Source organism: Vulpes vulpes, chromosome 15 (assembly GCF_048418805.1).
Source record: "Vulpes vulpes isolate BD-2025 chromosome 15, VulVul3, whole genome shotgun sequence".
In the NCBI taxonomy this organism is placed as follows: Eukaryota; Metazoa; Chordata; class Mammalia; order Carnivora; family Canidae; genus Vulpes; species Vulpes vulpes.
Window position 1 is genome coordinate 61,226,081 of NC_132794.1, and position 14,317 is coordinate 61,240,397.

At 37.9% G+C, this 14,317-nt stretch overlaps 1 protein-coding gene across 2 annotated transcripts in view; it reads right to left on the reverse strand.

Moving 5' to 3' along the window:
• The window catches only part of RFX7 (regulatory factor X7), a 131,252-nt gene extending 117,317 nt beyond the window's left edge, over window positions 1–13,935 (reverse strand). The window contains exons 1-2 of one of the 2 annotated variants that reach the window (XM_072738590.1): window positions 13,462–13,935; window positions 13,153–13,318 (exon numbers count right to left, since the gene is read on the reverse strand). In XM_072738590.1, coding sequence (XP_072594691.1) covers window positions 13,153–13,313 — 161 coding nt within the window. In that variant the 5' untranslated portion in view covers window positions 13,314–13,318; window positions 13,462–13,935. Of the gene's footprint in view, window positions 1–4,316; window positions 4,462–13,152; window positions 13,329–13,461 lie in introns of those variants that run through there. The other variant, XM_025997325.2, reaches the window with a different exon arrangement.
• Between the last annotated feature and the right edge of the window lie 382 nt (window positions 13,936–14,317).

Genomic DNA, 14,317 nt, shown 5'->3' on the forward strand with positions numbered 1-14,317 from the left:
TTTGTCAAAGAGAACAGAGAGCTCTGGGTATATTTCAAAATGATTACTTTTCTCTTCCTCCCTACCTGCCCCTCCCTGCAAACTCCTGAAATCCTCCACAATCCACAGGCAGTAAAAGATTTTTCTCTGATCCTCACAAGAAGAACCTGGTAGGGTTACTGGAAGGGAGACTCAGGAAAGACACACACCCCCCAACCCCCAAGACTCGGCCTCCATGGTTTTCAACTCTCAAGCTAGCCCACTCAGAGCCTCCAGCAATTCATTCACTAAACTTAAAGGTGTTCCTACCTATAGTGGCTTCAGCTGTGGGGCTTCTACTCCTAGGCTTTTGCCATTCATAAGCTTTGATTTTCTGTATCTAATTGTCTCCAGTTTTTCAGGCAGCAGTTTGCCCTGAGACCTCAATTCTCACATCAGAAGCAGTAAGTCAGTATACTTTATTATTATTATCATCATCATAAGAGCTAAGGTAAGACTATCCCTAGAATATAACTCTTTCTTGTTTGCATTCTAATATACTTTATACATAATCCTGGGGTTACCTAAGGGAGAATTATAAGACAATTAATATCAAGCAGGTGACTGTCTTCCACTGTTTGTCAATAAAAGGGAGTGAAGATCGAGAACCATTATTGTATTCTGCAAATAGTTTGGGATATAGAGGTCCACAAACTGCTGCCGAAGGGCCAAATCCTGGCAGTAATGGAACAAATCCAGCCATTCATTCTTTATATACATACATACATATATATTCTTTCTGTGGCTACTTTCTTGATAACAATAATAGAGTAAAGTAGTTCCAACAGAGGCCCTATGTCCTACAAAGCCAAAAGAATTTACCATCTGGCCCTTCAAAGTAGAAGCTTGCTGGCCCTAGGTTATATATCCCATGCTGTCTTGCACCTGTGATATCTGGTATTTTGTGTATGTCTGTCTGTCTTTTTTAATTGTTGATCAGGGCTGAGTGCAATGATGACTATGCGCTGTCTTTAATTTTTATTCATCAATTCATTTAATATACAATTGATGAAAGTAAAGAACTCAGTTTAGTGAAAATCTTTTGCAACACAGTGTAAATAATGCTATAACAATAACATTCAAATACTAAAAAATTAAAATAAAGAAGTTATTGACTCTAGCTGGGGTACTCAAGGGTCAAGAACACTAAAATACTGCCACAGAAGACTGTGGCTTACTATTGTTTAGCAGAAAATATATCCTCTAAGTAAGGGATTCTCAAACTTCAGTATTAGAATCACCTTAAGGACTAGTAAAACAAAGACTGCTGGCTATACCCCCAGAGTTTCTATTACAGTAAATCTGAGGTGGAGCCCCAAAATTTACATTTCCAACAAGTTCTAAGGTAATACTAATATGATGCCAGAAGAGAACTACTCACTGCTCTAACATACCAAATAGCATCATATAAATACATTTTTAAAGCTGAAAGGGTCTTTTAAAAACTAGTTGTTTGGGGAAGCCTGGGTGGCTCAGTGGTTGACTGTCTGCCTTTCGCTCAGGGCGTGATAAGTCCCACATCTGGCATGGAGCCTACTTCTCCCTCTGCCTGTGCCTCTGCCTCTCTCTCTGTATGTCTCTCATGAATAAATAAAATCTTTTTAAAAAATAATAAATAAAAACTAGTTTTACCTCTCCGAAAAAAAAAAAAAAAAAGAATATCAGACTAAAAAAACAAAAAGTCTTTATGTCAGACAAATAGAAAGGTCGAACAGACTGTCACCTGTTTTATGAACCTGAAACACTTTGGACCTTCAAAATTGCTTTCCTATTTCGTTCATTCCCTTGTTACCTCCTCAATCAATCCACCTCCCTCAGTTATCTGCCCTAAGTGACAGGTTTCCTTTGCTGTCTTCACACTTTAGCCATGACTGAACAAGTTACCTTAGCCTTGCCTTGGGTCTTGGCCCCTAAAATCAGTAGGGCAAACCCTCCACCAGAAACAAATTTAAAAGAAGCTATCTCCAGGTCAATGTTAAGGGGTTCTTCAAAATTCCAACTCTATCTCTTGGGAAATAGGCTGGAACACAGATAACTGATGAGCTCACAAAACCCTAGCTAAATACTCCTATACTCATTCATAAAAGGTTATGTAGGAGTCATTTGTGCATTATTATTAAAATGAGGGAAACACACACACAAAAAAAATAAAAATAAAAAAATAAAATGAGGGACACAATGGCTCTCACTTGGGGCATAAATTATTTTTTAATCTAGATATAGAGTAAAAAACATTTGATTAGTATTACTAAAACTCTAAATAAATGATTACTTCAGCTTCACCAATGAATGCAATTTAAAAAAATCAATTGCTGTAAGTACTCTATTCTGTAAAATGCAGCACAAGTTTAATAACTTATTTGGGGAGAAAATTACCACATCAAATATATCAAATACAGAAACATTAATAAGCAGGAAAAAAAATCAAGTATCTCTAAGAATGCAGTAGACAAAAATAGTATTCACTAGTACTTACTGCTAGACAAGAAATAGAAAGATGCAAAAGGTGTTCCCCTAGCTTCAAAGAACTTATTGTCTATTAGAACAGCACAGGACAAAAATGAAAGTGATTAAGTGTTTAATTGTAAGACATGACTATACAGTTAAAGATCAAGAAAAGGCCAATGTAGACTATAGTAGCTAAAAAATGTTTTATAGTACAATAATATGAGCTATGACTTCAAAAATGGTTAAAACTTAATTAAGCAGGATTTGGATACAGAGTAGTAGAGATTCCAGAAAAGGTATAAAAAGTAAGAATAAAAGGAGCACCACAAAATAGAAGGTAGACACTGAAGTGCTTACCTGACAGGAGTTCAACAGTGGTGGACAGAAAGAAATCGGGTTTGACTGATTGTATGGGGCTAGATAATACAGGCCTTGAAACCTCACAGAAATCTTTAGATCCGATACGGTGGGCAAGGTGAAACTATTATAGGTTACTTAAAGAAGACTACATGGAAAAGGACATATTTGAAGACTTATTTTAGCAGCAATATACAACACAGTTCAGTGAGGGGAAAGGCCAGGAGCAGAGAGCAACTATGGTGCCACTGTAATAATCCAGGAACGAGATGGTAAAGCACTGAACTATGGTCCTGGCAGTGGAAATGTAGGGAAGAGGAAGGAACTTAAGTGACACTGCAAACTTGGCAACTTGTTAAAATATTAGGCATAGGGATAAGAAAAAAATCAAATAAGAAGCCAACACTGCTAGCCTGATGGAATGAAGGAACAGGTGCCATCTACTACCAACAGGTGCCATCTACTACCCACAGAAGTAGAATAGCTAGAAATGAAAGCCAACTGAGGTAGCAAGACACTATGGCATAGAAGAAGGATTACTGTGAAAATGCCAAGTTTACAATGACAGTTGGTAGCTACCTGTACTCTAGCAAATGAATAAGCAGATGTCATTAGATTTGTCTGGTCAGCCCATCTATTTCTGACTTTAGCAAAGAAGTGAACAGAGGGGAAAAAAAAAAGGATGGTTGAGAAGTGTCTGGATATTCAAAATTAAAGTGCATCTACAAGAAAGCAGCAGGAAAAATAAAATGTCAATCAGAAATAAGATCCACAAAAATAAGAATCTTGCATCTTTGCCCATGGAATCCTCAATGCCTGGCAGAGTAGCTGACACAAAGGCAGCTCTCAAAAAGGAATGAATGAGAATTCCCAACTGCAGAGGAATCACGGTAACAAGAAGAGTTGAAGACGTAATAAAAGATAAAAATTGAAAAAAGGCCACTAAGTTGGCAAGAAGAACAGGAAGCCAGACTGCAAGAGTCAAAAAGGACAAGAGAAGAGAGATCTAGCAGAGTCGGGGTGGTGAGCTGATGGACAGATGGCAGCTAAAAGGAAGTGCAGCAGGGTAGACAAAGCATTATTTCACTTGTTTGAATTTTTCTAAACTAAAGATAATGCTTGCTCATTCAAGAAAATTTTGAGAATATAATAAGGGGGGGGGGAGCATACATTGTTTCTACCACCAAAGTGCAAAACCAATTAACACTTTTAGAATGTATGTTCACTTATTCCACCATATATACAAGTGGGCTTACATATCACACAATAAGATAATAAATGAGAGACTGGAGGGGAGGGAAAGGGTTAAGGAAAATAGTAAAATAAGGGGTGAGATCAACTAGCAATAGTTACCATGTTTCTTAAATCTCTTCTTAGTGGTCAAAAAAATAGCACTTTTCTGCTTTATTTTTTATTATCGAATAAAGATTTTTGCATTGTTAACTGTATTATTATTCTTATAAAATGAGTATTTACATTCTTCATTCACTTACCTAATGACTTTTTTTCTTAGACTACGAATGAGCTCTTTAGGTCACTGAAAGATCAACTCTGTTTTACTGCAAAAACTTTTCTCCAAGTTGTTTGCTGCTGCTTTAAGGAAGTCATAAGCATGTATAAAGTCACAGGAAAAGCAGCCTGTAGAAAAGAACAGTTTGATGATGCTGACAGAAAAGGTATGTATTAGAACAAATTCCCTAAATATATGGAAAGGGATGAATCCAAAGGGGAAAATAAACTTCATCCAATAATGGGAAAGTACACAGATACAGATGCTAAGACATAGCCAAAGTATGGGTCAAGTGAGGTATATGAGGAACCCCCTCATATAGTAATATTCTAATCCTCTTCATGAAGTGGCCATTATTCAAAGATAATCAACTCATGGTACACAGCCACCTTCTAAAACTAACAGCAGTTCCTGGTCCTCTGGTTCTCTATTATTATTTTATATCTTCTATCTTTGTATTTCATTGAGAGAATTATGATTGGTGGAAACCCCACTCTCCAACCAAGCAAATTTTGATCTAACCTATCTTCCCCTAATTATTCACGTTACTGGCAAGGCTTATTGTCATCAACAATTATGAATCTAATTCCTGCTAGTGGGAATAGAGATTTGCCAGTAAGCATATCATTAGGTGTATGTGGATCAACAGCCTATCCCTTGATTTTTGTTAAGGTCACAATACTGAATTTTGCCAATAAGAATATTATATCCTACTGAATCCCTCTCTCATCTCTCTATTTTTTAATACCACTGATTATACCATATCACTGCATTTAACAAAATCTTACTTTTGTTAAATTCTACTGATGATGCATGCAACTACTACACAAGGAGGGAATGTTTTAAATGGAGAGTGGTGTTCATTACTTTTTAGTTCTCCTATGCCTGTATACAGTAGACATTAAAATAAAGGTATACGGAATTCAGTTTTCCTTGACCACTTGATTCTGTAAATTCAGGATTAGTTCTTGACCTTCTCACTTCTTTGAAACTTATATGTACAAAATTTGGCCAAATACTGCTTTTAACTATCTCCTGCTTCAGAAAAAGGGATCATGCATATAATAATCTGGCAGTTATAGTTTAGATCATAGATTGCTTATATATACATGCAAGTAACAGATCTAATAACTGCAATCAAATTAGCAAAGTGATTCACTTAAAATAACTGAAGCATGTTGTTCAAATACATTTTCCAAGGATCTCAAAAGCTCCAACCTTACTACAAGCAAGATGTCAGTAAGTGACACTCTTATCCAAATAAATTTTTAAAATTTCATACATACTGCAAAAACAATGGCAAGTACTTGGCTACTCCATATAAATAAAATATTTTACTGTCATACTGTAAATTACTTATTATGCACTGGCTGCTTTGTTTCAGGTATACTAAGTCTCTGAATTCCTATAAACTACATATTAAAAAATGAGAATGTTTCATGTAAATGCAGTAAAAATTAACTAAAATGGGCCCATCACAGGTAAGGCTAGCCTAAATCACTGAAAAAAGTTTATTTACACAACTCAGATCACTCTTCCTTGAGTTGAGAAAAATTTCATGGAAACAGTAGCACAGGAGTTGAATTCTAAAGTTAAACCTTTGTATCAGCAGGAAAAAAAAAGTTTGTTTTTAAAGAAAGGTTTTTAAAACAGCAGGTAAAGAGACTAGCACAGGCATAAACAGAGAAGCAAGATCATAAAAGGAAAGAAAATGGGTTAGAGCAAACTGCAGTAGCCACTTAATGCAGTAATCTCCTGTTCTCATCTTGTACCTACTTGATAGTACAAGGTGGTGATCAAAGTAGAAAAGTCACCGAGAAATAAAAAAATATAAGCACAGAAAGAAAAACACAAACCCAAGTGCACCTGATGTTTGGTTTGTATCTTAAAATGAGGCCTCATAAATTGTAACACCATAGCCCTAGGGACTCACATCCTCCAAGATAACCAATAGTTCACTTCTATCCCCATGGCCTTGGCAGGTATCACTAATCAATCAGATTTAGCATGTAAATTCAAATTAGTTTGTTAATCCTGTTGGAATGAGTGTAAAGGTATCTTCTGTTATCTAAACTCAGACTATGAATGAGTTCAGGTAATTTTTTTTTTTTTTTTAAGATAAGGCTATTTGGAGGAGATGGTATTTCACATCTTATGGACTCTTGCCTTTCAAAATTCCAAGACATAACAGACTGGAATCTGTCACTGACCTCTCACTCTCTGAATTCAGAAACCAGAGACTCAAATAGCAAGGAATATCTTATGTTTTTGGTTTGTTCTTAGGTATGAGGAATATAAAACCTCACCTCCCACACGATTTTTCATTATATATATATATATATATATATATATATATGAGCTATTATAATAGATGTCTGATAACTATACTATGCATAATTAACCAAACCTAGTGGTCTTCTATTTCCTCTTATAGATAGGAAATACTACAGTCCATAAACAGAAAAAAACTAAATGTCTCAAGAAAGAAAAACTAAATCATATTTTAAAGTTTCTATTCATATTGGTTAAGTGTTAACTATCTTAATCTCATAGTCAACAATAAAGTGCATTAAGGCCTCAGAGCTTATTGTTCCTTATTTATTATCCTGCCCAGGACAGAAGATCCTTCCTCCTTTTGGTCTATGCTGCTCCTCTTAACGTGTACTCTTAAAACCTTCAACAAAGCAGAAGAGAGAGCCACTAAATACAGAGATTAGTGGAAAAAGAGGATAAGACTGGTCTAGTTTGGTCAGAGATGTGGAATAACTATCTTACTGTCTTGTTCTTTATAGGTTTAAAGAACTGTCACAGTTATACATTAAAAAGTCTACCCTAAATGAAGAGGAAAGTTGGGAAGCTCAACACTACACTGAATTACTCTGAAAATAAAATACACCTTTCTTATTTATATAACCAAACTGACAATATAACATCTGCTACTGCCTTAAAATATTACATTATTACAATAGGAAAAAGTTCCTATGTGAGGTGCTTATAAGGAGTGAGAACCTCTTTAGAAGCAAAACAAAACAAAACAAGCACACAAATAGTCCCCCTAGTGCAATCTCTCAACTAGTAAACTCCCCAACATGGACTGCGGCAGAGACTTACATATTTTTGCATAATCAACAACGGCTCTTAGAATACTTTAAATGTAATGCATGCTCAATAAATATTTGCAGACTGAATCTCATATACAGAACTCTTGCACAAGGTAACAAGAAGTGAGTAACACCTTCAGACAGTCTTCCTGGGCTAACACCCAAGGAAACACAGACAAATCCTAACAATTCGTCCATTGAAAATGGTTCTGTTGATTGCCTGTGATTAGTTAATTCTGTTAGTCTTTCACTGTGCTTATGGTATGTTTTATTATTGCTGTCAATATTAATTTAGTAACAGAGGCATAGAAAGTTAAGCTAAAGGAACCTGCAAGGTCATCTAGTATAAATCATTCCTTTTACTGACAAGGAAACGAAGGTCTACTTTTCTCACACTTTGGCACTTGTCACCTCTTTCCTTGTTTCCCTAACTGAATAAAAAAGTTTATTGCACCTTTTCCTTAAGTTAATATTACAAGGTTAACACAAGTGAATGGGCATTCCTCAAATGTTACTCTCTAGCACAGTACTTTGTATATACAGCAAATATTCAGGTGAGTAATCACACACTGTTCTTGATTAGTGTTCAAATTTGAAGAAATGATAATGCTCATTTTAATTACTTTCATTTGTACATTTTTGTGTGCAACACTTTTTCTAATATAAAAAGTGATCTGACACAAGTTCTGACATAAGTTTTTACTTAAAGCATTCTTTCATAACGGATAAAACACTTCTGTCTTTCCACCACTGTGAAGCTCATTTCCTCCAATAATACCAAAAATTAATAGTGAGATAGAAACCAAGTCAGTTTTGCACACAACATTAAAGACCCCTCCCACCTTGGGCAGCCCCAGTGGCGCAGCGGTTTAGCGCTGCCTGCAACCCGGGGCATGATCCTGGAGACCCAGGATGGAGTCCCACATCGGGCTCCCTGCATGGAGCCTGCTTCTCCCTCTCCCTCTGCCTGTGTCTCTGCCTCTGTGTGTGTGTGTGTGTGTGTGTGTGTGTGTCTATGAATAAATAAATAAATAAAATATTTAAATAAATAAATACCCCTCCCCAGTGGGGAGAACAAATTGGTAAATTATTTATACACACATGCATCCATTACCTAAGAGCTAAACATTAGGCCAGAAAATCCAGGGGATTGAAATTGCTTAACTTGCCTTCTTTGGTCAATAGGGAAGACAATTTAATTAGTTTCAAATCATAGAGGAGAGCAAGGAACTGCCTTCTTTCTGGAATCACAAACACTCAGTGTTGGGATGCAACCATCACAGCTGGCCTCAATAGAAACAAACAAAAGCACCCTTGGTGTGCTTGGTATGGAAGACAGGCTGAACTCAGGGCAAGCAGAATGTTCAACCAACTAATAAAAAATATATAAAAGCCAGCTAATGTACTTAGTCTCTAATTTTAAAGCAAAATGAAGATCAGGGACTTACAGTTAAAGTAAACACTAATGTTATAAACTTTATAGTAAATGTTTCCCCTGCCATGGAAGGAACAATAACTATTTCTCAGACAGAACTAATAAATGCCCTGACCCAGAACCAAGGATAAAATGGAACTGCTGAGTTCTAGTATATGGGACAGAAATCAGGTTTAATATGCCATCACCAGGTAAACCTTTGGATCATCACCGGACTTTGCTCACTGTAACTAATAAATAAGAAAGTAAAACAAAATTGCTGAATTTGGGTTTAAATTAGAATTTAGAAAATATCCAAATAGCCCACATATATAATTCCACTTTATTAATAATTTTTAAGTCTAAAATGCATGACATTCAGAAGTCCGCAGGACTTACAGAACTGAATAAGACAAGGAACTCTGGCCAGAGCACTTCCAGGGTCTGATAATGAATGACAGGAATCCTAGCTTCCCTGTCATTCAATTTATCAGTTTCCAAAAAATGGGTAGAACAATGATACATCTTACAGGACCGTTAAAGAAATGGTTTGTACAGTCTTACTTACAAATAAAAGCTTACGTAAATAAAAATAACAACTGATGACAATTAAACCTTTTAAAAATCCCTGAATTCATTTGTTGAGTAAATACAGTATTTAGAACATTTTCTACAATAAACCATCAAGATTTCTTCTGATTTTCTAGGTGAAGGCTTTGTTGTTTATGTTATAGCCTAACTGCAAATATATAAATCACTCCCATCCATGAAAATATGATTATTCTTATAAATAATCACAAAGAGACAGAAGAGATATCAAACGTAATTTTTTCTATCCCATTTTTTCCTCAGAATTTTATTCTATCAAGGTTTCAAGTAAAACTGTTGTAAAATAGAAAAGAAAGCACTTAGAATATATATACATACAGCTAAACTAAATACAATTTTTTTTTCTCTTTTAAACAAGGAAGATACTAGGAGATAAGAGGAAAGAAAAACATACTTTGGTATTTCTTTTTTTTAGGTGCAATGTAAGTTTGAGAAGTTTGCAGTGAGGTTAGCTGTGGCTGTTTTAGGTTGCCAGGACAGATTTTCATTTAGAAAAAAGACATACTGCTAGTTTTCCTTTTCTTTTAAATTAAAGAATATATTAGAATTCTATTGTTTAAAAATACAAACAATATTTTCACAGCATATTCAGTATTAAAATGCATCTCTGCAAATAAATCTCCTTTCAAAGTACTAAGTGATGTGGACCTTTGTCTATGGAGTAGGAATGAGGAAGGTCAAGAATAGTGCAGGCTTGTTAACTTGGACTTAAGCTGATGATATTCATAAATATATTACACAAATACTACCACACTATCAGGTTTGCAGATTCTTATTTTCTAGGACTACCTTAAAAAATTTTATTTCCAATTCTTATGAAATATAGTTTCTGATCTCATTAGGTACCATGATTTCAACTTTGAACAGAAATTTTTTTTCCAAAGTCCTACTTAATGCTTGAAATTACAATGGACATACTTTTATCAAATAGCATTTTAGTTTAACAAACAGGATGTAGTAATTATGAACTGAAATAATAAATAACTGTCCAGCTAACGACCCACCTTACATACTATATCTGTTGAAAAGGAAAACAAGTACAGACTTGTTTGTGATCTGCAAGTTCAATAATTTAGAAACTATGATCAACCTAAATGCAAAACCCACTTGATAATTTTTAAATGCCACATTTTGGCTTAATGTAATTTAAAATTTTCACTAGAAATGATACCAACGGTTGATGCAGAAAGTAGTACAAAACTGATCTCTCAGAGCATTATCAAGTTATAAAATAACTGATAACAAGTTATAAAATAACTGATAAAAAGATACTGTTCCTTCACAAAACGTGAAATGAGGAGAGCAAGGGGGCTGAAATTGCTGAACTTAGCAACCTTACCCATTAAAAATTTTAATTTAGCATATATATAGTAGTTCATAGGAGGTGGTGGTGAAGGAGCTTTCACTTTCTAGCATCTTTATTTTATATAGTCACTTGATGAATAATATAAATCCAGTCCTGTAAAGCAGAGGATATGAGACTATATATTAATTATATCCACCAGTGTTGTTTACTCCAAAGTTCTAAACATAATATAAAGAAATCGTTTTTTGCAAATAGGATTTCTACACTTGAAAATTAAACGCTAGTAAGTGTGCCATGACAATTTTTAAATAAAGATACAAAATTGTGTATTTGGGGATTACGGTGTTGGTGCCTGCTATTTTTTCTGAGCAAGTAGCAAAAAATGAAGTGCACTCTACTTCAGGATAAGTTTTTTCTCACAGTAGAGTCAGTGAAGTTAAGCTGTAATGAATGTGTAAATATAAATTATCAGTTAAAGAATAATTAAATCACAATTTACCAAAAATTACCACTATCATTATTCAGTCAGTTGGCTATACACTTTGCTCGTATATTAGAAATATAAAGTGGAGTTTCCTTTCCCCTATTGTTGTTCTCATAAAAAATTAAAATATACATTATTAATTCAACTTTTAAAATGTGCCTTTCTTAAAATGTGCCTTTTTAAAATGTGCCTTTAGTCCTTTAATTTGGATATCCCTTACCTTGAATGTAAAAACCAAAGTGTTTAATGCAATTCATTGATAATTTCAGAGACACTAAGTTACAAGTTAATAGGCGGCGGGGGGGTGGGGGGGAACCTTACTGATTTCTGGAAACCTTGATGGTAAGCAGAAGATGAACCATCTCTCCCTTTAAATAACAGATTTTAAAAGGAGATGAGGGTACCCATCAAAGAATAAAGGCTTCTCTCCCTTTCTTTCACACACACATAGAAGACAAACTTATCTGACCTATTCAAGTTGCCAAAACAGGACCACGGATTATCAAAGCCAAAAACCTTTCCTTTAAAATATTTAAACTTCATTTCAAAATTAAAACTGAAAGCAAGATCCTCAACTGCCAATTACTGTGTAGTAAGAAACTATTTAAGCCTGCACTGACCTACTTCATATTAGCATCATGACAACACGGATGTAAGCCAAGAAATAACAAAAATCACTATATAACAAACCTTAATTTTGTGTTCAAAAACTGTGACTATCTTTAAGTGTCTGAATATTGTACAGCAATGCCACTTGTTTTTATGATGCATTTCTTCTTAATTGCAATAAAAGTAAGGAGTTTTGATATTTTAGTAGTCATATTCAATGATGGACATGCAAGATTTCATTTTTAAAATCAGAGCTTGTTTTATACCACATTCAATTCTATTTTAAAACTTCTATTAAAAGCAATCTCTTAGACCAAATTCCAAATATTGCTTTCCATTTTTAAAATAGCACTACATTTTTTTAAAATGTCAATCAATGAAGAATCCTACAGAAATAATCTAAGTTCATGTTCAAAGAATATTTACAATGGCTCTAACGTTAGACAGACTTAACTCAGGGTATTTAATTATTAAAAGACTACCACCAGCCTTTCAGAGTTTAACCTAATGCTGAAATATTGTAAATTCTCATACAAGTACGGAAATAGCAAAGGATATCTCATCTATGGTTTCTAAAAAGCCACGAAATAGCAAGACATTTTAAATTAAAACGTGTTCTTAAATTTAAAAAAAAAAAAATCACTTTGTAATGTAAACTACCACGTTAAAATACCTTGTCCTAAAGAAGCCCTTTCTTCACCATCATGCAAATAACACTCCCTGGAAAGGAAATTTAATCTCAGAATAAAGAAGGCGAAAACATCCAGAAATAGCTGCTAAACCAACGGAAAGGAAGAGAGACACATTAGGTTTTGTGCTGCATGTTAATATTCTTACGCACAATGTCTGTTTGGTGAAAATTCACAATACACTTCTTCCTCCCTTGTGTGATTGCAAAAAGGAGTAAACACATTACACATTCCTCAGTCCCAAATTCATGCCACCACCATACAATATGACTTAAAATTTCGACCCCTATTCCCCTCACACAGAAGTGAAAAAAAAAAAAACACATTAAAAAAAAAAAAACTTGTTTTCATCTACACTCACAATTGAGTAGGGGGTAAAGGCATTTTTTGGGCTCTGGAGACCAGAGGCTGCTGCAAAGCCCCCACACCTCCAGAGGTCCTATAAATATGCACCCGACTCTGGATACCCACATTCAATGAATGCATCCGCCGCCGCCTCCTCCGCCCGCCGCCCGCCGCCCGCCGCCCGCCGCCCGCCGCCCCCCACCCCCTTTGCAGCAGAAATGTGCCTGGGCTTTTCTACCCCAGCGATGGAGGATCCTCTTACCAGATGGAGTTCTTGATCTTGTGTTGCAGCGCGCTGGCCTCTGTCCCTGGCAGCCCAGGCACAAGGGCTGGCAGAGCCACCCCCGAGTTGGGGGCGCTGGGGGGGAGCTGCTGATGGGCATCAGGCTGCTGTGGTGGCGGCTGTTGTTGTTCCTCTGCCATCGCTGCTGGAGGGGTGGGAGGGAGGGAGGGAGGGAAGATGGGGGCGCGGGGAAGGGTGAGGGAAGAGACGGGGGGGCGGGGGGGAGGACGAAGGGGGAGAGGAGGAGGAGGAGGAGGAGGAAGGAAGCTGAATAAGCTAGGCCTTTACCCCAGGGCTCGAGTGAGTCGCTTTCGCCTGCCGCCTGGGGGACATCACCGGGGAGACCGAGCGGCTCCTCACGGCAGGGACGCTTCACCGCGGGAGAGGCATGGCGGCGCCCCTCAGCCCCCCGCCGCCGCCGCCGCCTCCTCCCGTCAGCGGCCGGGGCTAGGGGGGATGAGGAGGGGACGTCTGAAGCCGAGGTGTGGGGGGGGCGAGGCTCCCCCAAATCCAAGAATGGCTGCTCAGGGACTCCGCGGCCTGGCCTTCCTTCCTTGCCCCGGGGCTTTCTACTCCGGGGGCCCGCGCTGCTGCAGCCCCAGCTCGGCTCCACGCCACTCCCCACGCCGCCGCCGCCGCCGCCGCCGCCGCTCGCTCCCGGCCCCGCCGCCACCGCGGCCGCCGCTGCCCTGCCAGCCCGGGAGGCAGCCTGGTGCGCGCAGCCGCACTGCGGCCCGGCGCAGACGGCAAAACACCTACCGCTCGGCCGCGGCGGGGGGGGCGGGGGGGCGTGGACCAGCGTGTGCGGGTTACGGGCGCGGGCGCGGGCGCGGGCGCGGGGGACCGGGAGGGGGGCGCACGGGGGCGCACGGGGGCGCAGGGCGGGCTCGGGCCAGCTCGGCCCGGAACGCGCGCCGCGGGGGCGGAGGAGGGGACCGGCCTAGCCGCTCGCTGGAGGAGAGCAGGAAAACGTGGGGGAGGTGCCGGCGAGAGAAAGAGAACTTGCGTGAGGAGGAGGAGGAGGAGAAACCAAATATAATATTTGGCGTGGAAATGGAATTTGGCGTTTTTCTTTGTTTTTTTGTTTTTTTTTTTACCTTGCATCTTCAAATGGAGGGGGGGGAGTGAAATTGAGCAACATTAT